Genomic DNA, 23,039 nt, shown 5'->3' with positions numbered 1-23,039 from the left:
ATATTATTCATTTTTTTAAAAACATTTTTGCTGTTAACAAGCATGTTATCTCTGGAGACACAAATCCACAGTTTGAGAACTGCAAAACTAAGCATCTCTGATAGTATCTTCTAGACTGAGCACTGAGTCCCATTGGGTAGATAGAAAGATTAACCTAAATAATCTATACAGAAGCCCCAGAAATCCCATAAAATTGGGTCCCTAATCCATGAACTATTGGAACTCATTTACAAAACTTTTCTTAAACATTACATGAATATATTGTCTCATACTATTGAATTAGAATTTATAATCCCTATTCCATGATGAGATATCTTTGCGCTATAATGTATCTTAATTAAAACTATCTTTAGATAGGTTTTTTCCTCAAAAAGCATTTTATCAAAAAAATCTGATTTTTGGGATTTAAAAAAAAAATCATTGATTTTTATCCATCCTGGCCTGTGGCTTCTCTCAATGGTTTCATTGTACAGCTGATTGCCCTTGATGGGTAGGACCCTGCCAAATTAATGGCTGTGAAAAACGCATCACGGATTGTGAAATCTAGTCTCCCCTGTGAAATCTGGCTATTGTAGTGGGTGGGTCAAGGTATTGCCATCCTTACATCTGTGCTACCTTCAGAGCTGGATGGCCAGAGAGTGGAAAGCTGCGGCTGCTGGCTGGGCACCCAGCTTTGAAGGCAGTGTCACCGCCAGCAGCAGCACAGAAGTGAGGGTGGCATGGCATGGGGGGGTGTCGTCACATTTTACAGGGAGAAGGGCCGGCCTTAATGGTGGGTGATGTGGGCAACCACTCAGGGTGCTGTGGTCACACACACACACACACACACACACACACACACACACACACGCCAGCCCAAGGCCCCTTTAACCGCCAAGTGCTGGGCCCAGAGCTGGGGAGGGGCAGAGCTGGGGCGCCCCAGCCAAGGGCTCCTAACTGGCGCCAAGCTCCAGCTGCTAGTTCTGGCTGGGCTGGGGAGGGATGGGATTTCCTCTTTATCTGCAAGGGCCACTCCCAGGTCAGACCCACCTCTGGGAACCTCCCCCGGCTGCAGGAAGCTCTGCAGCTGCTGGTTGGGAGCCCAGTTCTGAAGGCAGTGCCACCGGTAACAGCAGCGCAGAAGGGTGGCAATACTGCATCCCCTCTACAGTAGCCTTGCGACCACCCCCGACAACCCACTTTTGGATAGGGACCCGCACGGTTACAACATCATGAAATTTAAGATTTTAAAATCTTATGATGGTGAAATTTACCAAAATGGACCATGAATTTGGTAAGGCCCTATCGATGGGCCATGAAGCAGGCTGGAGAGTGCTGATGCCAATCTGTCTGGGGGTGTCCCCCAGATTCACAGCACACATTTGAGATATCAATATATCACTATCATATTTATAACTCACAATCAAAAGATGATACATACATATAAATAAGCTTATCAGATTTAGCAAATCATAACTTTTCCATTGATACCTTACATGGCATATCTTGTGTGACTCATTGCAATTTTGTAATATGGTTATCCATAACATTCTAAATGGTGACGCATCGTCCATACAGCGTTACAGCTGTTTTTGTGCATTTTTAATTGAATTTGAATTTCTATCCAAGTAGCACTTGACAGACTGAAAGTAAAAAATGAATCATTTAGTAAATAAGAAATGCATCATTCACCATTTTCTAACATAATAAAAATGTAAATATTAAAAAATTGCTTAAATAAATGTACCGATATAGTGTATCCTCCTGGCTAGCAAAAAAGAAGCACCAAATTTAGTGTAAAGTCTACATTTAGTTGCAATTCAACATATTTTAATGGTTATAAGCTAGAGAGAATCAACCTCCTTGATGTTTATTCCCTGATATAGAGAGCATTCATGCCCCCAGTCAGCCTTCGTTTTGCTAGGCTAAAGTACACATGCAACATATAATTAAAATTCATGATTTAAATCAAGGTTTCCTGCTTGCTGATTTAAATCACTTTGATTAAAATCAATCCATTCTGATGGGTCTTAGGGTTAAGGCACTGGCTTGAAACTCAAAAGATCTGGAGTGGTTCTGATTCTGCTGCAGACTCTCTGTGTGACCAGGGCCAATCACTTCATCTTGCTGTTTCCTGTTTGTATAATAGGGATAATGATATTTCTGTTGTCTGTTTTGTCCATTTGGAGTGCAAGTTCTTCGGGGCAGAGACTTTCTTTTCCTATGTGTGTAAACAGTTCCTAGCACAATGGGGCGATGATCTCAATTAGGGCTTCCAGGTGCTCCTGCAACATAAATAATATGGTTTAACACAGGGATTGGCAACCTTTGGCATGCGGCCCACCAGGGAAAGCCCCTGGCGGGCTGGGCTGGTTTGTTTACCTGCCGCGTCCACAGGTTCTGCCGATCACGGCTCCTACCGGCCGCGGTTCGCCGCTCCAGGCCAATGGGGGCTGCAGGAAGCGGCGCGGGCTGAGGGATGTGCTGGCCGCCCTTCCTGCAGCCCCCATTGGCCTGGAGTGGCGAACCGCGGCCAGTGGGAGCCACGATCGGCTGAACCTGCGAACGTGGCAGGTAAACAAACTGGCCTGGCCCGCCAGGGTGCTTACCCTGGCGGACTGCGTGCCAAAGGTTGCCGATCCCTGGTTTAACACCTTAGGCTGTTATAAGAAATTGAATGTAAAAATAAAAATAAAAGAATAGAAGGATAAAGAGCAATTGTATCAATTATACTTTGGGGCATATGCAGATTACTGACCTGGAATTATTTTACATGTGTGCCATAACGATTGTGATTTTGATGGAATAACCAAGCCCCTCTTAACCTAAGATGATAGATGGGTCTGCAAAATACAAGAGATAAAAGACAGGTAAACTTAAAATAGGAGGAGATGTGGACATATTGGTGAGGGATGAAACCATGGTGATGGTATTTAGCCTCTGTAGGCAAACTGAGACTTCCTCAAATCTATTGCAGATTCTGTGAATTTTCTTTTTCAACTCTGTGACTTGATAGGAACAGTTCTCTGTGACTATCTGATACAAACTAGTCAAGCTGGATTGGTTAGATGTGATTGGTGAGATAAATCACATGCTACTGTTTCTCTTCCCTGATTGGATGAGCATGCAAGCATCCTGGTCCAAATTTAAAATTCCCTTTGCATGTGACTTTGAAGTACACTTCCTGCCAACATTCATCAGCACAAACTTGATTACTCGGATGTTCCTCTGAGTGTGAGCATTGAGAGCTCAATCCTGCAAAGTGCTGAGTACTCCACTGAGGTACTGTACTCTCTCAATTCCCCCTGACCTCAATGGGTGTTGAGGGAACTTAGCACCTCACAGGAGCATTTCAGCAGCTTGCAGGATTAAGGTGTAATTGCCCATTATATTGAGTATGCATCAAGAATAACTAACATCTAGGTTGACATAGCAGAGACAGTTTGAAGTTAAGGACAAGACAAGGTAGTTGGGTGATTCTTGGCTTCTGATCTACTTCTCTAAATCCCTGACGTCTGTAACGGCAGGACTTTTTTTTTATATGTGACATATGTAAGCAGGAAAACACTTTGATCATCAGGATATGTGGGGCTTTAGTGTTGGGGTTTTTTTTTTTTTTGTCTTTTTGGTATACAGCGGACCCTCGCTAGAACGCGCGTCTATATAGCGCAAATTCGCTTTATAGTGCGGGACCGCGCATGGATCCCAAATTTAATTACTTTCATTGGAATCCATGGTAATGCGGTCCCCGCGTTAACATGGGACTGCGCATGGATCCAAAACCCCACGTTCTAGCGAGGGCCCAGTGTAGTTTGTCAGACAGATCACACAGTCTAAAGTTATTCTGGATTCCTTCCTAGAAATTGTGCTAACTACAATACAATTTTTTTTAAACTTGAGGAACATCTAAGATCTACTTGTCATAACTAGGGTTGCCAACTTTCTAATTGCAGAAAACCGAACACCCTTGCCCTGCCCCCTGCTCCGCCCCTTCTCAAAAACCCCACCCCATTCACTCCATCTCCCCTCCCTCCATCACTCGCTCATTCATTCATTTTCACCGGACTGGGCCAGGGAGTTGGTGTGCGGGAGGGGGTGAGGGCTCCAGCTGGGGGTGCGGGCTCTAGGGTGGGGCTGGGGATGAGAGGTTTGGGGTGCAGGAGGGGGCTCCAGGCTGGGTGCTTGGCCAAGGGGTTCGGAGTGTGGGAGGGGGCTCCGGGCTGAGGCAGGGGGTTGGGGTATGGGAGGGGGTACAGGCTCTGGGCTGGGGCCAGAAATTAGGGGTTCAGGGTGTGGGAGGAGGTTCGGGGGTGGGGCAGGGGGTTGCTGTGTGGGAGGGTGTGAGGGCTCCAGCTGGGGGTGTGGCCTCTGGGATGGGGATGAGGGGTTTGGGGTTCAGGAGGGGGCTCCGTGATGGGGTAGGGGGTTGCGGTGTGGGAGAGGGTGCAAGTGCGAGCTCCGGGAGGGAGTTTGGGCGCGGGAAGGGGTCCCAAGCTGGGGCAGAGGGTTGGAACATGGGAGAGGGTTTGGGGTGCAGGCTCTGGGCAGCTCTGACCTGAAGTGGCTCCCAGGAAGCGACAACATGTCCCTCCAGCTCCTAGGCAGAGGGGCGGCCAGGAGGCTCTGTGCACTGCCCATGCCCGCAGGCGCCACCCCCGCAGCTCCCATTGGTTGCAGTTCCCAGCCAATGGGAACTGTGGAGCCGGCGCTCAGGACGGGGGCAATGCGTGAAGCCCCCATGGCTACCCCTTCACCTAGGAGCTGGAGAGACATGTCACCACTTCTGGGAGCTGCAGGGAGCCTGCCAGCCCCTCTGCGCCGCCAACCGGACTTTTAACAGCCCGGTCAGTGGTGCTGACTGGAGTTGCCAGGCAGGGGATTGGTGTGCAGGAGGGTGTGAGGGCTCTGGCTGGGGGAGCGGATACCTGGCAACCCTAGTCATAGCCTTGTTAGATTTGAAATAGGAGAGCTGACACTGAAACACTGCAAAATGGTCTAAGGAAACTTTATTGAAAATCTACTGCTAGAAAGTGTGGGATGGGATGAATATATTTAAAAACAGCCGGAGGGACTTCAATTGAAATTAATCCCAGTTAAAGAAACACTGCCATTGTGAAAAATCCTATACTAAAAGAATCCCTTACTATGTTAAAAATCAAGTATCAGAGGGGTAGCCGTGTTAGTCTGAATCTGTAAAAATCAACAGAAGGTCCTGTGGCACCTTTAAGACTAACAGAAGTATTGGGAGCATAAACTTTCGTGGGTAAGAACCTCACTTCTTCAGATGCAAGTTAAAAAGATCATCTTTGATTATTAAAAATAAAGCCGGGCTGCGGGGGGGGGGGGGGGGGGGGACGGGGGGGAGGGGGGAAGGAGGTGGTGAGGGTGGGCACAGAATCCAAGCTTCCTATTCACCGTTGATGCTGGTTAGTTACATTATTTTGTTTACAGTCAATTTAACTTTCTAGTTCTGGCATATTATTAAAGTGCAGAGGTATTTGTATGTGTCCAGCACTGCAGAGACACATTTTAAGGTAAACAAAATACATATTTTAAATGTTGGTGAAAACATGTCTATTCATATTAGGTTTCCTATAAATCCTATGCTTAGGTCCTAAACTATGCCCCTTAACAATCTTTTTTTTTGAGGGGGCAGATGTGGGAGTACAACAGACCCCAGTGTGGCTAAATGGGAACATAGGGCTCCAAGCTGTATGTTGCTGAGTGCCCTCAACTCCTATTGATGTCAGAGAGAGTTCAGTGTTCGGCACCTCCCAGGAGTGCCTGAGTAAGGGCTGCATACAATATGCAGAATTTGGCTTGCGATCATCTGGATTTGGAGATACGTAGTTAAACAACATTTCAGGAGCATGTTGCCTGGAGAGATACAAGGTCCGGAATTTTCAAAGGTGCCTAAGGGAGGTTCTTTGATTCTTGCTTGCTGCTTGGCTGCACGCATGGACGTTCTTGGCTTTTGATCATGCCACCATAAATAGTGTGCGTGGCCAGAGGCATAATTTAGAACCACGCGGGGCAGACATCCTATAAATCTGTATTCCATGCGTTAGTACAGTGAGTTCTGGGGAGAGCAGGAGGCACAGAAAATATTGTGCAGACCAGGCCTACCTTGTTCATGGAACGTTCTCTATGCACATCACTCCTGTTCTGCTCTTTGAACATTGCCGCTTGCCTGGGGAGCAGACCGGCAGTTCCTCTTTCATGTGACTTTTATGTGACTTTTGCTGCAGAGCTTGCATCATGCCATTTCTCCCTGATGTTGGATCCACCTAGTGGAAGGGAACCTCTGGCCCCTATTCTAATCATCATTAATACTTTGTACTTCTGTAGCATCTTCCTTCCACCCCCGGAACTCCACGCTCTCTGCGGGCATGAGTAAACGAATCCTCACAATACTTCTGTTACCACTCCCAGATTACTGAGCAGGAATGTGAGTATAGAGAATTCAAGAGCCACATTTTCAAATCTAGCCACTGACTTTGGGCACCTTGTTTTTTGAGTACTCAGCTTGAGCCCCCTTGAGCCTGCATTTCAGAGGCGCTGAGCACCCTTATGGTGCTCTGAAAAATCAGGCCCTAAGTATCAGAAGCAGGACATCCTAAAATTGAGACACTCAAAATCAGTGACTAGTTTTTCCCAAAATGACTTGCCTAAGTTCATACAGTGAATCGGTGGCAGAGCTGGGCCTGAAACCCAGGACTCCAGGCCATCAAAACCACCGTTATCATTTATCACATCAAAAATCTACATTAAAAGAATGTTGAGGTTGCAAAGTCAAGCACTCAAAAGTTAGGAAATGCCAGAGTTCAGGTTGCCTGTGCAATATTATTTCAACCTCTTAAGCATATGCATTATGATACAGGCTTTAATTACATGATCACCTGGCCTCTTTCACTGCGCAAGAAGGATGGTCCTCACTGAATGAGTAGCTGTTTATTATTTATTTTAATCTCCAATCTGTAGCCCCCGGCATTGTTTGCTGTACACCATCCAAACTCTGTACTGAGTACAGAATTATTAATGTTCTCATGGGCTTGTCTGTGGCACTGATCAGTGTTGCATCTGAGTGCTTCACACACATTAACAATTTTATCTTCACAAAACCCCAGTGAGGTCAGAGTGTCGCACAGTGGTTCTCAAACTTTTGTACTGGTGACCCCTTTCACACAGCAAGCCTCTGAGTGTGACCCCCCCCACACACACATTAAAAATACTTGTTTATATATTTAACACCATTATAAATGCTGGAGGCAAAGCAGGGTTTGGGCTGGAGGCTGACAGCTCGCACCCCCCATGTAATAACCTCGCGACCCCCTGAGGGGTCCTGACTCCCAGCTTGAGAACCCCTGGTGTAGTGTTATTCCCACTGTACACATGGGGCATTGAGTACATTGTATTATACAGCCCTTTATAAGTGCAAAGCATGGCTCCCACTGACTTCAGTTGCAGCTGTGAGGGCTCAGCGCTTCTACAGGTCAGACCCGGGGTCTCAAATTGGGCACCCAGAAAATGAGGAACAGACTATTAGTAACCACCTGGGAAAAGTTTGGTGTAAGTGACTTGCCCAATATCACACAGGTGCTCAGTGGCAGAGGCAGGGAGATAATTCAGTTCTTCAGGGCAGCATTCAGCTGCCTTAATTATGAGATCATCCCTTTCTGTTCCTGTAGGCCCTGTCCCTCATTCACTGCATTGCACACCTTCCAAATTCTGCAACAAATGAGGCAGAGGCCTTGCAGACAACAGCCTCCTTCACTACATAACCCTGATTCTTCCCCAGAGCAAGTCCGTTCTGTGCACTGAATGGAGCAGGGGTCCTGTGGGACAAATAGTGCCTGATCATGTAATTAAAGACTATCATAAAGTAGATGCATGAGGGGGGCGAATTAAGGTAGCACAAGCAGCTTTAATTCTGGCATTTCCTAACTTTTGAATGTTTGACATTTCTGCCTGGATGTACTTTTAACATAGGCTTTTTTTGGGTGTAATACACGGATAGAGATAAACTATTTCAGGGCATTTTTAAGCTCCCCTTGCCAACAAATTGAGGCAGAAGGCACCTAATTGGGAGCCTCTGCTGTTGCCCACTATTTTGGCTGTCACGGGTTCCAGTGAATGATAAATCAAACAAACTTTAATGCATCCAGAGCTTCCTCTAGAGCTGGCCAACGGCAGCATCACCTACCACAGGAACACTTTGTTTCAATCCATTACTCCCTCCCCCCCATCCTCTGCTCCCATCAGCCAATCTCTCCAACCACACTACCAGCAACCTAGGTGGGGGGAGGGAAGCTCCTTATAGTATTTCCCACTAAGCTTGTTCTGAGGAATGGCAGAACTGTTTTAGCTGAAATTTTCCAGAACTGTTCAGTGTGAGGCAGACTCCTGGCATGGAAAATTTCAGCCCAGATGGTTAAAGTTTGGCAAAGTTTTATAAGCAACTGAAAACAGGGACTTAGAATGGAAAGTGTTGGACAACCTAAGGTGCCACAAGTACTCCTGTTCTTTTTGCGGAAACAGACTAACACGGCTGCTACTCTGAACCTTAACGACAAGTGTTGCTGTCTTCATTGCTTATAAGAATTTATATTGCAATAGAGGTTTTAACCCATTTGGGGCCCCATTGTGCTGGGCTCCATACAAATATACAGTAAATGCTCCAGTGGTGATAATGATAAACAAAAGTGAGTAAACTAACCTTAACTAAACTCCATGTTCCCCAGCCGAGACGTGCGTAAACTCAGTTTGCCTTTGAGTACACTCCTGAAATACTTATAGTCTAAAGAGCAGACAGGGGGATGAAACAAACAGTCAGGGACAGGAAGGACGGTGTAATTAAAATAGGCTGTTTAGTAGCAGGATGATCCTTCCTCCCTGCTTTTAGTCTCTCTTATCATGAGATGGTCAGTTCTGTCATCAGAGCCAGCCCTTGGTCTCTACATCTCTTCCTCTCATTGTAATACTTTCTGCTGAAACACCATCACGTGTGGGTTTCTTATTTTTTACTGCTACCCTGTCCCCATTTCCTACAAACCGAATGTGTGCTTGATCCATGGACGTGATTCAGTCACTGAAGGCATTTAAACTAGGAGCAACAGCTAACTGTCTCTTGTTTACAGTATGGACTTAGTGGCAGAGCAGGACTGGTGCACTAGGGGAAAATAATCCAGTGAATTTGCACAGGACAATCAAAAGCAACTAGCACAAAACAGAAAGGCCAGGATCACGGCTCAGTGGCCACATTGTAGGGCCAAGCACATTTGGGAATGATGCAGTCATGTACGTGCTGGGACCGCCTTGTATGATTTCACAGAGCAAAACAGCCAGCTTCCAGCAGAAGGGAACAGAATGAGCATGGAGATGTTTCCTGGCGTGTGTGCAGTCATGGGGGTAGGTCATAATTTGGATAAGTGGAATGGTTTAGTTGTTAGTTTGCTGGTTAAGAATTCTGGAGACGGGGTTTTGTGTGTGTGTGTCTTTGTGTTTTGGCTTGGAATTTTTCCACTAGTAAACAGTCGCACTATTCTTAGGAGAAAACATTCTCTAGCTCGACCACAAGATATAGGCTGATGCAGGAATTACTGAGTGGAATTCTCTGGACTGTGTTATACAGCAGGTCAGACTAGGTGATCATAATGGTCCCTTCTGACTGGAAAAAATCTATGAAAAAAACGGGGTAGTCCAGAAAAAATCCACAGTTCTAATCTGATTCTATAATATGGCCAGAAAAGATCACTTGGGTCAAACAGTCTGACACCTTTTCTGTACAATATATAAAAGTTAGAGATGGAAAAGACCTATTATGTCATCTAACCCTGCCATTGCAGTGCTGCCTTCTAGTCTTCGATGTCAGAGGCACTCAACCTTTTTTGAATCACACCCCACTTTAGGATTTTTTTTAACTTGGAGGACCCCTCTCTTCCCTCCCCGCCCCAATAGTGAGAAGGACACTGCAAATATCTGTGCCAGGTTGCAACACCACTCACTCGAAGGCTCACCGTATCCTCTGAGAAAATTTGCCATGACCCTTCTCTTGATAACCTTTGTTCTCTGGTATATTTCTATGCCATTCCCACTAATGTTTTGCACTGTTATAGCATCATACGTTTTAGGAGCTTAAATGCTTTACAAACATTAATTAATTAAGTCTTGCAATAGCCCTGTGAGGTAGGAGGTATTATTATCCCCATTTTACAAGTGAGGAAACTGAGGCACAGAGAGGTTAAGTGTCTTCCTCAGGGTCACACAGGAAGGCTGTGGCCGCACCAGGAACAGACTCCTCCGCTCCTCACTCCCAAACCTGTGCTTTGACCAGTAGAAAATGGTTTAACTCGGCTGTGTAGTCTAGTCATGTAGATCTGCAGTGCTGGGTAAAAGTTGAAAGGAGGAGTGATCTTCCAGTTAGGGGTGGGCTGGGCTGGGATGCAAACAATATAGATTCTGTTCCCAGTTCTGCTACAGATTTGCTTTGTGACCTTGAGCAAGTCAGTTTATCTACCCTACGCCTCAGTTCCTCATTTGTGAAATGAGGATAATTCTTCCTTTCTCCCACTCAGTGTCTTTCTTGTCTGTCTAGACCAGTGGTGCCCAAACTTGTTCCTGGAGCAGCGAACTGCAGCCACTGGGAGCCACGATCTGCGGATGTGGCAGGTAAACAAACCGGCCTGGCCCGCCGGGGCTTTCCCTGCACAAGCGGCAGAACAAGTTTGGGAACCACTGGTCTAGACTTATCTCTGCAGATCGAGAACTGGCGCTTACTGTGTTTGTACAGGTAGCAGCAAGACACTATAATAGATTTGTCTTAAAAGACACAATTATTTCTATCTGTTTGATTAAATAATATTTTTTATTGTTTTCATCCAGTGCCTGGCTACAAATCTGACTTTAACGTTCTGAACTGTTCTAGTGAAATCCTTGTTCTTTCAGCAGGTCTCCCTTCTAATCCCATATATGGTGAGTTCAGGCAGTGACAAACGGCAAACTCCACCTGACTCGGCAGTCTCCATCTCTGGCTCTCTGGCTCCCTTATCACTTTGACTGTATAACACAAAAACCCAGCGTTTCCCTGATGAGCAGCCAAGATTTGCATTATTCTCTTCCAGTAAAGGCTGGGCTGGCTGGCAGCACTATGGAAAACAGAGAACCCACACGAGCTGGGCAGAATCCCGTCATAGGCTGCTGTACCTCAGTGGGAGTAAATCCAGCGAGAGCTAGAGAGGGCTCTAAACATTGAAGGTAGAGAGAGAGGAAGCCAAAGAAGCTAAACGTAAACAGAGCTGAACTCAAAAACCTCAGACATCTTGTTCTGTAGTTAGGGGGATGGTAAATTATTGACCGGGGGGGGGAGGGGGAGGGTTCTAAGTAAGTTTGTTCATGGCAGGTGCTGCCCTGACAGCCCAGGAGACTGAAATCCTCTCTATCCAGGTACCAAGTTGCAGCCATCTAATCTATATGAGAGAGTGGGGGAGGGATAGTTCAGTGGTTTGAGCATTGGCCTGCTAAACCTAGGGTTGTGAGTTCAATCTTTGAGGGGGCCACATAGGTAACTGGGGCAAAAACAGTACTCGGTCCTGCTAGTGAAGGCAGGGGGCTGGACTCAATGACCTTTCGAGGTCCTTTCCAGTTCTAGGAAATAGGATATCTCCATATCTATCTAGCCCCTCTATCATAGGGCACACCTGCCATGTAGCACCCCCTGCTGGTCCCCCATGGTGCTGCAGGCACTCCCTGTCTTGGTTTTCCCTCCCCACACAGGTTGGAGATGGTGCTATGGCTTAGTCCTCTGGTCCAACTTAACCCTTTCCAGCATAGCAAAAGTCCAACTAAAAATCCCAACAAACAAAAGGGGTCTTCTGCCCTTCCAGGGCTTCTTTAAGTTCAAACCACCCTCTGCACCCTGTTCCCAGCCCCTTTCTGGGCTTTCCCCTACTCAGGTATAGAGTACTGGTTCCCCCTAGAGTACCATTCTCCTGCAGACCCAATTCAGGATTTTCCACACCAGACTGATGCCCTTTTATGAGGAGCAGCTGGCTATTAATATATCACCAGAGCCCCCATAGTCCTGCCCTTTCAGGCTGGGAAGCAGCTAATTAATTATGCCAGAGGTGGAGCTGGCCCCACCTCCCTTTAAAGGGACCGGTCACTTTCTGACACCTCACCATAGTATCTGAGCAGAGACATCTGTTGGTCCTGTGTTGATTAGAGGCTGAATCCACAGAGTTGTTTCCAAATCGCATATTAATAACTGCCCCTCCCCCCCAAGTTCTGATCAAATGTGCAGAAACTGCAAGACTGCTTGCCCTCCATGGAAATCCTCTGCCTAGCTTCAGAGCACAGAGCACATCCAGTAACTATCACACCCCTCCTCTGGATGTCTCTGGGCTCTTCAAACTGAGTTTCCCTGCATGTGTGCAGAGACACAGAGGATTCAACTAAAATCCATCTCTCTCCTCACTGCTTGTCTCCCTTTTTTTGGACTTACAAAATGAGCATCAAACGGAGCAGTATAACGTCCATGCAGCTATGCCAGTTTACACCAGTAGTGGATCTGGCCCAGTTTCTCCACCCCATAATCCACCATGGAGTGTCTTGGTGTGTATGCATCTGTTGGTCTCTCGGTGCCTCTTGCGAAGTGTTAAGCACTCTCAAGGTCTATTGAAGCCAGCGGGAGTTGATGGCACTCAGCCCCTCTTAGGATCAGGCTCTAAGTATTTTATCTTGCATTTATTCAAAGGACAAATACATGACTCTGATGCAATCTTCTCTTGACGCTGATCATCTATGGTGGCCTTTAACCTTAGTCTCATCTCAAGCTCTTTCCACCTCTGGAATGCTCTCTGGTGATTTGCTGCCTTCTCATGGCATGCCAGATTTCTAGTCAGATTTTTCCAGTCCTTTGTTCCTGTAGAACCCAGTGTGGCTGGAACATTCGACTGGAAGAGTTTGCAACAAAAACAGTATGCAGCATTCTGGGTTTTTGAGTACATAAGCCATGGCCTCTCCACTTTGTCACCATTGGGGATTTCACGCCAGTAAAGAGTTGGATGGAAACTTCTATTTTCATTGTCTTTGGGGAACATGAAATTTTTCACTGCTGTGGCCCATGCAGTACAAGAAGTCCCTCGGCTACTGCTCAAGTGGGTCCACAGTCCTGGATCATCTAGACTTCAGGAACTAAACTCAGCTGCAGCCATTTCTTGCGCATCCACCACACTCTTCTCTGATCTACACTTTTCTTCAGGAATGTGCATGGTTACATCCATTTGATATGAGATATGGATACTGCAGTAGCTGCCAGGTCACCTGCACCCTGTCTAACTGAAAGATCAGGCATCTCCTCACCACTCACATCCTCACTGGGGCCGGAGGGCTCACCGTGAACATTTGTGTCTATGTATCTCAGGAGAGCTCCTTCCTGCTTAGATAGAAAAGCTTCCTTTGCTTTCTTTCTTTTTCTGAATGCTGCCCCAGAGGGGCGTTTTCTTCTTTCATTCATGACTCCTGTTCTGTGCCAGCTATAGTGGCTCTCACCACTCAGTTGAAGGGGACAAATAAGCAGGCTGGTAGCAGGGCCTGAGTGAGGGAAGATATCAGCGTCTTACAGGCCTAACTGGCTCCAACTACTTCAGTTGACTGCCTGTTCTCCTCAAGTGGATTCAGAGAAGCAGCAGGAAACAGGAAGCTCCCTGAGAAGCTGGTGTTAATTAGTCCAGGCTCCTGGGGGTGCTGGAGAGGTACATAAGAGGCTCCTCCTCCTCTCTCTCCCTGCAGCTCCTGCTGCTTTCTGTTATTCCCTCTCCCCTTTTCTCCTGCCTGCCTCTTATGTCTCTTGTCCCCTCCTTCCTCCAGCACAGCACTCCACCATCTCTGTGCAACTAGAGCAGAGAGAATACATATGCACCAGCAGCAGACACAATTTTCTACACTCTGGGTCCTAGTGCGCCCCCCCCCCCCCCCAGTCTGTCACCTGAGGCGGCCGCCTCAGTTCGCCTCATGGTAAAGCCAGCCCTGGGTCTAGTGGGCAGAGCAGGCATCCAGGTTGGGGAATGAAGCCCAGGGTCAGCCCCAGAGTCAACTGCCAATTACCAGAGCCAGGTGTCAAGCCAGAGTCAGAACCAGGAATCGAAGCTGAGAATCAGAGCCTAGGTCAGATGACAAATGCCAGAGCCAAGGGCCAAGCTGGAGTCAGAAGTCAGAGGCTGGAGTCAGAGAGCCAGGACTGATCATTGAGGATTGGAGGCGAGGTGTAAGGGCAGGAGGAGAGGCAAGGATCAAGCACAGAGCAGGAGCCTGGTGGGAACAGGAGCAGAGCAGGAGACAGGCCCAAGCAGAGTCCAATGCAGCGACAGCAGGCAAACCCCTTGTTGCTCAGACAAACGGCCTGTTCCTCCTCCTGGCTTAAGTAGGGAGGTTGGACCAATCAGTGGAGTCAGGTGATCTTCCCGTCAGAGCTCCCATGGGTGGTGCCATGGCTGAGGTTATAGCTCTAGTAGCTTCTTAGCCCACTCAGTTTCAGTAGCCATTGGATGTGGCAGCTGCCTGGCAACTCCTGGGCCTGGGTTCAAGACCCAGAACATCAGAGTCACTCTCTCCCCATTGCACTGCACATCAGAGTCTAATATCTTGCCCTCACTTTCCAGGCCCTACATCAATGCAGGCCTAGAATAGGCTTCAGAGCAGGTCTCCTTCCATGCCACTCCACCAGCAAGTCAGTGTTTTCACACATCCCTCTGCAAGAACTTACTAATCCTCCTAAATCATTAATTGCTGATCTGTTAGATGGGGGCAGGGAGGGAGTCTCTCCTTGGAGCAGAGGTACCAGCCTCTCTCTCCTGGTAGCTCCTCCGGCTGGTGACCTCTCTCTGGTGTACCAGCTAGGAGACACAAATGAGGAGGCTCCTCACGCAGTCAGAGTGCTGAGGAAGAGGCAGGGCTGGGGATCCATGGAAGGCATTACCCATAGCTGCTTTCCCCCACAGGATCAGGAGAACAGTGGGTGGCACGGGAGATGGCTGGTGGGGGGTGGCACATATCCCACAATGGGGGGAGGGTGGATGTGAGAGTGCAGGGCTTGAACATCCATATCCCCCATCAGGGTACCCCAACAGTGCCTGAAATGCTTGAGCTCATGTGGGACAGGTTAACATCCTCAGCATGGATGCCACTGTGCTATTTCTTCTGAGGGTCATACCTAGGGTTGCCAGGTGTCCGGTTATCGACTGGAACACCCGGTCGAAAAGGGACCCTGGCAGCTCCGGTCAGCACCACTGACCAGGCCGTTAAAAGTCCAGTTGGTGGGGCTGGCAGACTCCCTACCTGGCTTTGGGCAGCTCCCAGAAGTAGCGACATGTCCCTGCAGCTCCTAGGCACAGGGGCGGCCAAGGGGGCTCTATGTGCTGCCCCTGCCCTGGCTCCGCAGCTCCCATTGGCTGGGAACCACAGCCAATGAGAGCCAGGGGGTGGGGCCTGTGCACGGAAGCAGTGCACACCTTGCAGAGCTGCCTGGCCACCCCTATGCCTAGAAGCTGAAGGACATGTTGCCGCTTCCGGGGAGCCCCCCGAGGGAAGCGCCACCCTGAGCCCACACCCCTCATCTCCACCTGCGTCCCAACCCCCTGCCCCAGCCTGGAGTCCCCTCCCGCACCCAAACTCCCTTCCACAGCCTGCACCCCGCACCCCCACCACACCCCTGCCCCAGCCCTAAACCCCCTCCCACACCCAAACTCCGTCCCAGAGCCTGCACCCCCTCTCGCACCCCTGCCCCAGCCCGGATTCTCCTCTTGCACCCTGAATCCCTCATTTCTAGCCCCACCCCAGAGCCCAAACCCCCAGCTGGAGCCCTCACCCCCCCTGCACCCCAACCCTCTGCCCCAGCCTGGTAAAAATGAGTGAGTGAGGGTCGGGGGAGAGTGAGCGACAGAGGGAGGGGGGATGGAATGAGCAGGGGTTGGGCCTTGGAGAAGGGGTGGGGCTTTGGAGAAGGGGCAGGGCAGGGGCGGGGTAAGGGTGTTCTGTTTTGTGCGATTAGAAAGTTGGCAACCCTAGTCATCCCAGTGCATCAGCCTCTACCAAAGCCCCAGGACTGGCTACCATTGGAACTGTTTATCAGTGTCTCACGGACCCTGTACTGCAAATTGCTAAAGAAGATTCCTCTTAGTTCAGGTGGTAGAGGCCCATACTTCCGGAGCAGGGAGATCTGGGTTCTTTCCCTGCTGTGACGTTCCGAGTGATCATAGTGCCTGGCACAGAGACAACAAGTAACCATGGATTTGTTATGGTTTTACTCCTAACAAAACAAATGGGAGGAAATGAGATTGCAGAGTCCGAGCCCAGGTGTAGAATCACGTGCGACAGATCTGCAGCTAACAGGCTCTTGCTCAGTCTCGTGCTGAGATTTTCCCAGGCTGACAGCTGGAGATGGGGAGTGAGTCACTGCAAGCTGTGCAGGGGAGTTGGTTGCGATGATGATCTGGAACGGTAGGTCTGCAGGCATGAATAGAAAATGGCCTCCAATTACGGGGACTGGGAGGCTGTGTGAACTCAAAAAAGAGTATAAGGGTGTCTTCAAAATTGGGAGTGTTTTCACCTGTGTCATCCCAGGCTGCTCTTTAAAATACATATTGGCAATTTAATCATCTGACACACACAAAAAGACCGACGGATATCTTTAGCCACGGTAAAGACACTTCAGCACAGTGACCAGAGCCGGGCACCTCTAGGGGGCAGAAATGACACGAGATCGTCAGTGTTGTCCAGGAAGTAGATGTTGATAGTCATGCAGTTGACAGCAGGGTAGCTTTGCAGAGCTCTCCAATTCTTGCATCTGGTCGAGCTGTGGTTGCTGCAGGACCCAGGTCACTTTTGCAGCTGCCTGATCTTGGGGCCAACTTGGCTCCTGGTAAGAAAGACCTCAAGGCTGGCTCTTCGTTGCAGCTGACTGGCCACAGCCCAAAGGGGCTGTTACAGCACCCAGGGATTGCTGAAGTGCAGTGGTGCTCCGGCCACGCCCCTTCCCCCAAGCCACACCCCCTTACACCAGGAGCAGGGGAGGGTTTAGCGTAGAGCCAGTTTTACACTCTGCCAGAGGAATCCCCAGGGAATTGATTAAGACAGCTGTATGGCCCTGCTCTAGTGATACAATTTGGCCCTGTCTAATCTGAGGCTCATCCCCGTATCTCAGAATCAGCTCCGAGTTGTGTCTTTATTGCTTGATTGTCACCCTGCATATTAGGAGAGGGACCAATCAAGGTGTTTCCTCCTCTAATAGGACTCTCTCAATGTAATATTATATAACATGGGAGGGTGAGGAGTGGGAGCCGGGGAAGGCACACAGGCTAAAATTTTACAATCTGACGACGCTGCTCCGAAATCGAGAATTAGGCGCCTAAATAAAAGTGGCTGGATTTTCAGAAGTGCTGAGCAGCCAACCCCATCCCTGCTGAAGTCGGCGGGAGCCATGGGTGCTCCGTAGCTTTGGGTGGTAAAGTAAAACTGGGCTAACGTGCTGCTGTTTCACACTGTTTCAGAGTCTGAAAGCAGAAATGGACAAGATACTAGAAGCTGTGATGATGTCTTCCTACCCCAACAACGTGAAACAAGGGCTCGTGAGACGCGTCATCGAGGCAATAAAGCAGCCCATGGACAGCGAGCAGTGCTGGTCCATGCTAGAACTCTCCACCAAGCTCTACCTCATGGGTGACACCAAGTTTAAGAGAGAGATCGGCAAAGAAGTTTTGGAAGTTTATGGCCACTACCACCCGGAGGAGTTCGAGGAGTTCTTCAACGTCCGATTCCTCCTGAGTCTCCTCCAGGAAGGTTACGGGCCTGCGGGGAAAAGGAGCCCTTACGTATTAGATTATATCCACCTGGGACTGCAGTTCATCTTGGAGAGCCCGTCAGCTAGTGACATTTTCAGCCTGCTGAGGATTGAAGTGCTCCGCAAAGTCTGCGAGCGGCCTGGGCCCAAGCAGTGCGCTAAGATCAGTAAGCTCTTATCCCTGCATCCTCAATGTGTTCCCACAGGCAAACACCAGATTTTGTTTTGCCAGCAGCTGATACGGTGCATCGGGCAATTCCAGTGCATCTCAGAAGGAGAAGATGACATCATGGAGTTTCTAGACCATGTGAACAAAGTGAGCGGACTGTTGCAGAAGATCTGGAGAGTTCAGACTTCCTCCATTCTGCCATCCTTGAAGGAGCTTTTTACTATCATTTCTTCAACAGGTAAAAACAGTACAGTGTATTTTCAGCCGTGTGCTAATAATGAAATAGAATGTCTTACATCAGGGGCTGGCAACCTTCAGCATGCTTCCCGTAGCTCCCATTGGCCGGGAATGGCGAACCGCGGCCACTGGGAGCTGCGGGGGGGCCCATGCCTGTGGACGGTCAATGTCTCGCAGCCCACCCGCGGATTACCCTGATGGGCCACGTGTCGCAGGTTGCCGACCCCTATCTTACATTTTACATTGTCCTAAAAGATCTGGCATTTCAGGAACTTAATAAAACAGATACACAGCTGCATAGTCTATAAAATAGGAATGGCATCATCTGTTACTGACATGCAACAGTAAGTCCACTCTATGCATCTGAAGAAGTGAGGTTTTTACCCACGAAAGTTTATGCCCAAATAAATCTGTTAGTCTTTAAGGTGCCACCAGACTCCTTGTTGTTTTAGTAAGCCCACAGCCACCCTACCCAATCGTATATTATCCAGTTGAGATTGCAGAAGAAACTTAGGCAGAATTTTAATTACGCAAGCTGAAATTTGACCGGGTGCTGGTGTAAAACAGTGATATAGTGCCCAACTCAACTACAGGCAAAGCCAGTGGAAAGATTCCCATAGTGGGGCTCCTGATTCCCTGTGAGCAGTAAATGTCCATTCTCCACTCCCACAAACTCCAGTGCGAGCTGGGCACCTCTCTGCCCTGGGTGCTTTGGAACCTCACCCTTGGCCTTGTGCCATGAAGCATGCCCCCGGGTGTAAATATCCAGGGATCATCCTGTGACGGGCCACCCTGGGGTGCAACCTGGAACTGGGGTACTGCTGAGCCCTCTCACATTGTGATGTTGTGACAAGCTACAAAGCCCTCCAAGCTTGTCCTCACACAAACATTCACAGGCAGGGGTCACATCCAGCTGTGTTCATGAATGCTCTGCCAGCCACTGCATGAACCAACAACAGAGAGACTCCAGCCAAAATATCTCCAGCTCCCCAGCCTAAGACCCAGAGCTATACCGTCCTGCCCTGGTCAAAAGCCTGACCAGCATGAATTTATTACCCAGTCCACCCCTCCCTTGATGTGAAGAGGACCATGCACAAGCCTTTGTTAACTGAGCTGAGGTTTTCCCTGCACTTCAGGCAAACCACACTGTTTAGGGTAAAAATATAAAATAGATTTATTAACTACAGAAAGATAGATTTCAAGTGCTTATAAGTGATAGCAAACAGATCAAAAATGGTTACCTAAGAAATAAACAAAATCGCAATCTAAGTCTTATACACTAGATAGGGTTTGAATCAAGCAGTGTCTCATCTTGTTAGATAGGATAAACAGGCCATCAAGCTTCCATGCACAGGCAGGCTTCCTTCTTCCCTGCCTGGGACCCCCCTTCCCCTGTTCAGTCTTTGTTCCACAAGTGTTTCCAGGTGTTCTCTGGTATGGAGCATGAGGCCCTGTGGTGATGTCACTTCCCCCTTTTATAGTTTCTTCCATATGGCGGGAACCCCTTTGTTCCAAGCCAAGTTCCCAGCCCAGTTTGTGGAAAAATACAGGTAGGAAAATGGAGTTCAGTGTCATGTGATCTGGTTACAAGCCCTTGCGTGCTCCCGATGAGTTGTGGCAGCCATTGTTCACGGGATGACTGAAGCGTCCCCAGGACAGTTCATCAGATGAAGATAAGTTTTCCCCATGGCCCATTGTCTTTGTTGATGGGCCATGCAACTTGAATAGGCCATTCGCAGTGTGCTCGCAGACTGTATGTAAAGCTTTATGAGTGTTACCCAGGTGCAAGCACATTTGAAATATAAATATATAGTTAATATTCATAACTCCACATACAGAAATGATACATTTATACAAATAGGATAATCATATTCAGCCAACCATAACTTTTCCATAGACACGTCACAAGGCATATCTTGTACAAGATGCATCATAATCATATCACTATGGTGAATATGAGGTGCGGAGTGTCACATGTCCCATTGGAGGTTGTAGAGAACGAGTAGTATAAAGCGAACATAGAGAGGGAATTTGCTTGCGTAGGGATCTAAGGGTCGGGACCAATTGGCCAGCTATTAGAAAAGCAATAGCACACTCCAGGGGCTAGCATTCATTCGCATGTGATCCCTGCCCCTCTTTCAGCTGTGTGCCTCACAAAACACACACGTGGTGTCTGCCACGACCGCATGCCTTGTGTGCCGTTAAGAACATAGGAACTGCCCCATCCCAGAAAAGATCAGTGTTGAGTCGATGGAGCTATGCTGATTTACACTAGCTGGCCCTTTGCGTAGCTAGAAAGGATTCGACCTTTGCAGTAGAGACAGGATAATGTAAACCGGATTTCCCAGCGATTTCCAGCTTTAATGCTGTCTGTACTTACTAATGTCTTACAGAGGAACAGGAAGCTCCATCGAATGCCTTAGCCAGCGTGGTCCAGTACGTTCCACTAGAGCTCATGGATGGTGTCATAAGAAACCTAACCAACGATGACAGCATAACGGATGTGCAGATGATGACCGCGATCAGTAGGTAGGAGATGTGAGGAGGTACGGTGACTGAATGTCCTGGAAGATTCTTGCTGTGCATCCTCAGGCCAGAGAAAGACCTGCCCAATAGCTACATTCAACCCTTTCTAGCAATTTCATCCCAGGGCTCAGACTTACGAGCAGAATGCTCTTTGCTGGTATCCTGTACAGTCCTAGTGTGAAGGTTTGAGGTGCGGGGGGGACAGGAGAATTTTGCTATTCCTCCTCACTACCCTCCAAGCATGCAGGACTCTGGAAATAAGGACCAAGATTTTCAACAGGGACTTGTGATTTCTAGGTTCCCCACTTGAGACACCTTAAAAGGGCCTGATTTTCAGAAAGTGCTGAGAACCTGCCCTCTGAAAATCAAGTCCCTTTAAGGTGTCTCAAGCTGGGCACCTGAAGTGGAGGCACTGAAAATCACTAGGCACTTCTGAAAATCTTGCCCAAGGTGAGTGCAACTGCTGGTGCTTTTTCACTGGATCTTTATTTAACTGGGTGACGTATCCCTGGCTCGCACCCTGGCTGTGAAAATGGCTTCAGCCTGAACTCAGAGCTGCTGTTTTCCCTACGGAGGGTCTGGGCATCACAGATGCTGGTGTTAGTGGCTAGTAAGGCACAACTGACTGGCTTCTGGAGCAGCAGCTCCCTTCTACCTTAGCTCCTGTGAAAGTCACAGCGATAGAACGGGGAGCTCCACATGCTTGGAAAGCCTGGAGCACGGAGGAACTACAGAAGGTGGTGGGCTGTTTAGTAATCTGTTGGTGACATAGCTCAGATACTGTGTAGCACCCAGATCCCACCCCGATGGCTGCATTAGAACCACCTAGCTTGAGAGAGGTTATAAAGGGAAACCAATGTTGTACTGTCTCCCATTTCCTGCCTGCAGTTGAGCCCCTGCTGACCCTGGCCTGCATGCAAGGGTGCTTGTCTGGTCTGTTAGATTCTCTCTCTAATTGATGTCCAGCGTTCACCCAGTGTCCCAGCTTTGCATTAGCACTTGTGGTATCTGCCTATATCTGGGCCGGTCGGCTAAATAGCAGTTGCACAAGGGGAAAAAAAAAAATCCATCTTCCTAGCTGTGTTTATTCCTGAAATAGATTCCAGGCTCCCTTCAGCCAAACTCTGTATGTAGCATAAGGCTTACAGCAACCAAGGTTCAAAATAAGAAAGGGTAGAACTTCCCTGTATGTTGCCTGGACACTAGTTTGCAGATTACATAGTAGGGTTTAGCCACTCAATGCACAGCCAAGTACATCTTTTATCCTAGAATGGCAGAACTATCTCTTTTGGTTGCTCCAGTAGTGGAATGAAGGGGGGCTGGATGGGTAAAAAGCCAGAGGACCTTTTTCTCCTGCAGGACAGTGGTTCAAATGTGCCCTAACTTGGTGAAATGGAAATTAGCTGCCATCTAATGGTGCTTGGCTGCCGTCTAATGGTGATTGGTGGTAGTCTCGGTGCAGATCTTGGAGTCACACAAGAGGTAGCCCCCTTGTTAGCAGACTCAATGGAGAAGCCAAGGAGTGAATGAGCTGTGGAGGCTTTGATCCCTAATCGCTTTAGCACCCATTAACCAGGGGGTGGGGCTACTCAGGAAGAATGAGGGTTTACAGAGCCATCTCCTAAGTGACCAGAGGAGCTAGAGAACAGGGCTGAATGAACATCTGGCATTCTAGAGGTGGTTCTTCAAGGTCAGGCTTGAGATAGTCTCCTCTCTGGGGTCACCAGCCTCCTCTGCAGGCCTGTGTCCAAGTCCCAGAACTCCTCCCTCTCCCAGGTTCCTTGAGCAGGCTTGGCCTAGGAGAGTCTTCATCCTGGGGGCTCCTCAGAGAGGCCACTTCCTGCTTTCCTTTGATACCCACATCCACCTTGTCCTCCAGGTTAAGTGTGTGCTCTCATGAGCCCAAGTACAAACACTCCTCCATAAAGGGCAGGCTGAGCAGGTACTCTCAAGTGGAGCTGGTCTTCTCCCTGGCTCCCTATGCAGAGCATTAACCCCTTCCCTGCCTGTTTTAGTGCCGGGTGCGTCCATTCCATCCCAGGCTACATGTCGGGAGCTAGCACTGTTCACTGGCATAGCCGTTATACCTGGCCTGTGGATAAATAAGAGGCTTCTGCATATACGTCCCTTTCACCTGCACAAAATTCTCTTTGACTTGCTGGGGTGGGGTTTGTTTTCATAAAGTCTAAAGTGATCCAAGTCAAAGCGCGTCTGTATTTCAGTGCTGTTTCCAACCCCCATGGTCCTTTCTTTCTTTTCATGGGGAGCTAATCCCAGATGCCGCTGTGGACTCTA

General features: G+C 48.5%; 1 protein-coding gene across 2 annotated transcripts in view; it reads left to right on the top strand.

Annotated features, from left to right (window-relative positions):
* Positions 1-23,039, top strand: part of USP35 (ubiquitin specific peptidase 35) — a 66,413-nt gene that overhangs the window by 4,898 nt on the left and 38,476 nt on the right. For both annotated transcript variants that reach the window (XM_005290568.4, XM_065595912.1), the window contains exons 2-3: positions 17,523-18,219; positions 20,612-20,747. In XM_005290568.4, coding sequence (XP_005290625.2) covers positions 17,538-18,219; positions 20,612-20,747 — 818 coding nt within the window. In that variant the 5' untranslated portion in view covers positions 17,523-17,537. The remainder of the gene's footprint in view (positions 1-17,522; positions 18,220-20,611; positions 20,748-23,039) is intronic.

The sequence above is a fragment of the Chrysemys picta genome, chromosome 1 (assembly GCF_011386835.1).
Source record: "Chrysemys picta bellii isolate R12L10 chromosome 1, ASM1138683v2, whole genome shotgun sequence".
Lineage (NCBI taxonomy): Eukaryota > Metazoa > Chordata > Testudines > Emydidae > Chrysemys > Chrysemys picta.
Note: the sequence above shows the minus strand (reverse complement) of the source record. Positions and strands in the feature narration are given on the sequence as shown.